A 3,583-nucleotide genomic window follows, 5' to 3' on the forward strand; every position below is an offset into this window, starting at 1 on the left:
CGGTCAGTAAGAGCAGTCAGTAAGAGCGGTCAGTAAGAGCGGTCAGTAAGAGCAGTCATTAAGAGCGGTCAGTAAGAGCAGTCAGTAAGAGCAGTCAGTAAGAGCAGGCAGTAAGAGCAGGCAGTAAGAGCGGTCAGTAAGAGCGGTCAGTAAGAGCGGTCAGTAAGAGCGGTCAGTAAGAGCAGTCAGTAAGAGCGGTCAGTAAGAGCAGTCAGTAAGAGCGGTCAGTAAGAGCAGTCAGTAAGAGCAGTCAGTAAGAGCAGGCAGTAAGAGCAGTCAGTAAGAGCGGTCAGTAAGAGCAGTCAGTAAGAGCGGTCAGTAAGAGCAGTCAGTAAGAGCGGTCAGTAAGAGCAGTCAGTAAGAGCAGTCAGTAAGAGCGGTCAGTAAGAGCAGTCAGTAAGAGCAGTCGTCTGGCAGTCGGAGGGTTGCCGGTTCTGATGAGCTGGTCAGCGCCTTGCATGGCAGCCAATCGCCGTCGGTGTGTGAGTGTGTGTATGAATGGGTGAATGAGAAGCATCAATTGTATGGCGCTTTGGATAAAGGCGCTATATAAATGCCAACCAGAACCAGAGGAGGAGAGGGCTGATCTCTGAGCAGGAGGAGAGGGGTTGTCTCTGGGCAGGAGGAGAGGAGATCTCTGAGCAGGAGGAGACTCTGACAGTTCCTGCCTAAATTGGGGAGAAGAGCGGTGGAGCAGGGGCCTCGAGGCTCGTCTTAGGGACAGTGTTTATGTTCGTGATGTTCTGGCCGGCTCCAGCAGCCTGACAGGAGACAGCTTGGTCTCACGTGTGCGCTGAATATACGCCACCTTTCTGTCGTCAGGGAAAGCAAAAAAGCGAGTCTGGTGTTGGGCCTTCAACAACAACTTCCACTTCAGTGGTCTTCCTCCGTCTTTTTTTCTGGTTAATAATGAACCAGACTGTTGACTTGGGCATGCCCAGGGATACTGCAATGATCCTGATTGATTGATTTTAATTTCTGAGCCTCCTGGCGGCAGCTTAATTTGCATCTTCCTTGTGTTGTCACATCCCAGCAACAATCTCCAAAGGCAATTACAAAGTCTAGAATCAAGGTGAGACATCAACAGCTCTCTTCTGCATTCACTAATGACACAAATTAATAGACCTGCCTAATGAAACACGTCTATGAAGCCAATTCGAAAAATACTTTTTGTACCTTAGAAATTGGGGTACCATGTACAAAAGGTGCGAAGCGGTCCTTTCGTTCATAAACTCAAATTAAAACTCACGGTCTGCACTTCAACCTCATTGCCACTGATTCCTTTCAAACTCAAAGGGCTAGAGTAGAGAACCAAAAAATGTGCCACTGTCCCATGAATTGTGGTGCTCGACGTATATATCCCCTCTGTAATTAACGGCCGATTCTAACGCTACACGGAGCACGTCGTGGACGGCTGACAGGGAGAAGTCTCGAGTCTCGACTCATTGCAGAAACTACGTCGGAGTTGATCTATGGGCATAGTTTTCAATCAGCAAGAAAGTAAATATGCCGGGGATTACAAAGGCGACAGGATCCAGACGGAATTACATTACATTACATGATTACATTCCATTACATTTACATACAATTGTCACAAAACATCAGCACATATAGCAGAATGTGTAAACGAGCCTGTACCATTAAAACTACTGAGAAACACCATAGTCAAAAATTATAGAAGCAAACAAACAGCCATAGCAGAAACTACGTATGAGCGATCTATGATCTACAGACATACATTTGACCCAGTTTGTGTCAGGTAGTCAATGACGGGGCCCCACTGGAAAACAAAACCAATCACTGGACAACAGTAGATTTAGCCGTCACGAAACGCCCTTCTTTTGAGTAGCCACTCAATGGATATCGATAGATTACAAATACAAAGATTCACTCATTATCTTGCATTGTACTCGGAGTACTGTATTTAACTGTGAAAGGTCTTTACACAACGGTATTTTAATGTTAAAATATTTTAAGGCAAACTTTGAATGTTTATTGTATTTTATATTCTCTAAAACCATTGCCATAAGCTACCTCAACAGACCAGCGGTCTATATGTGAGTTTTGTTTTATCAGCGAATCTGTGGGAAAATCTAGAGCAAACACTCAAAAAAGAGTGCCATCATTTTCCCCAGTTATTTCAAACAGGCTACCAACTACAGGTCAGCGTTCACGTTATACTATAAAGTATGAAGAGCCATAATAATACCAACTAGATTAGGCTATTTAGAGATTCAGGCTACCATACTTCAGCGATCATCACCTAAAGTGATTCTCGAACGGAGAGACACAGTCAACAAGTCTCTGCTCCGTACGCTGAACTACCATCGCCGTCTGCAGGTCGGGAGAGGCAGAGTTTGCGAACAGGGCGGGATCTTGTGACTCACGGACTTCCTCGACGGCGTAGTAGCGCACAGGATCAGTATATCATTATTCGTCATTGTCGAAGGTTAGAGGGAAAGAGAAGAAAGCAGACGCCTTGTACGCGCATTTGCCACTCGGAGTAGCGACCAGGCTTTGCACACCGCTGGGTTTGAATGTCTGGAGACGGTGCGCGAAACGGGAAGGGCTGCTTTTCCAAAGAGGAGCTGGCTGAAGTGTCTGACGTTTCACCGGGTAAGAAAAAACATCACATTTAATACTTTAAGGGGAAAAAGTTTGTTGTCACAATACTCGCAAAGATCATGTTTGTATATGTTAGTTGGAAGTCCTTCCTTGATCGCTTATTATCTGTAGTATAGAAACGTTACCCGTCGTTCGTGGAAGATTGCTGCGTGATTTTCTTGAATTCTGTAAGCGGGTCGCAATTTCTTAAATTACTAGACTTGAAACTAACTGTCACTTAAATATGGTGTTTTGCAAACAAAATAAAATAAAACGTTTCTTTGGTTTAATACATGTCTGTAAGCAAGCATTTGCAAGATGTGCAATTTAATTTCATCAATGGGTTGACCCAAACCTCCTGGAGTCGTGAACGCTGTGGACATAGTTTTCATCACCAGAAACTTAATATGCCGGGGATTACAGAGGCGACATGATCCAGACGAATCCACAGTGCCCGAAGAATTTGGTTCACAATGAATGAGAAAAGAAAACAGTAACAAATATCACAGGATGTGCAAACGTGTAACGATACAGTTAAAACTATTGAGAAACACCATAGTAAAAAATTATAGAAGCAAACAAACACCCACACAAGCAAATACATGAACAAAAGAACGTTGGACTATGCAGAAAGAGTTAGAGAATTTACTCGATCATTTCCATAAGATACTGTAATTCATTCCACGACGTCCACATTGTATGGACAATCGGAGCGTGTATACATCAGTGCGTAGGTACACTGTAAAATGTAGGCTAGTGTGTCAAATAAACTCAAGAGTGATGATGATCGCATACGTTTCTGACTCGTGTTAAAGCTGTATACGGCTGCAAGCGTCGCCTAATAGCCCATTTCGTCGTTTTTGTGGACTAACTGTGCCAAAGACGAAGTTGTTGTTGGTAAAGAGAGGCAGCGCGTACTCTTACGTGTAACGGAGATTCTAGCCTATGGCAACGCGCACAAGGAAGGACACCAGACACC

At 44.2% G+C, this 3,583-nt stretch overlaps 1 protein-coding gene across 1 annotated transcript in view; it reads left to right on the forward strand.

Moving 5' to 3' along the window:
- The first annotated feature begins 2,442 nt into the window (after positions 1-2,442).
- The window catches only part of LOC133139017 (four and a half LIM domains protein 3-like), a 34,747-nt gene continuing 33,606 nt past the window's right edge, over positions 2,443-3,583 (forward strand). The window contains exon 1 of the mRNA XM_061258258.1: positions 2,443-2,616. Coding sequence (XP_061114242.1) covers positions 2,538-2,616 — 79 coding nt within the window. The 5' untranslated portion in view covers positions 2,443-2,537. The remainder of the gene's footprint in view (positions 2,617-3,583) is intronic.

The sequence above is a fragment of the Conger conger genome, chromosome 1 (assembly GCF_963514075.1).
Source record: "Conger conger chromosome 1, fConCon1.1, whole genome shotgun sequence".
Lineage (NCBI taxonomy): Eukaryota > Metazoa > Chordata > Actinopteri > Anguilliformes > Congridae > Conger > Conger conger.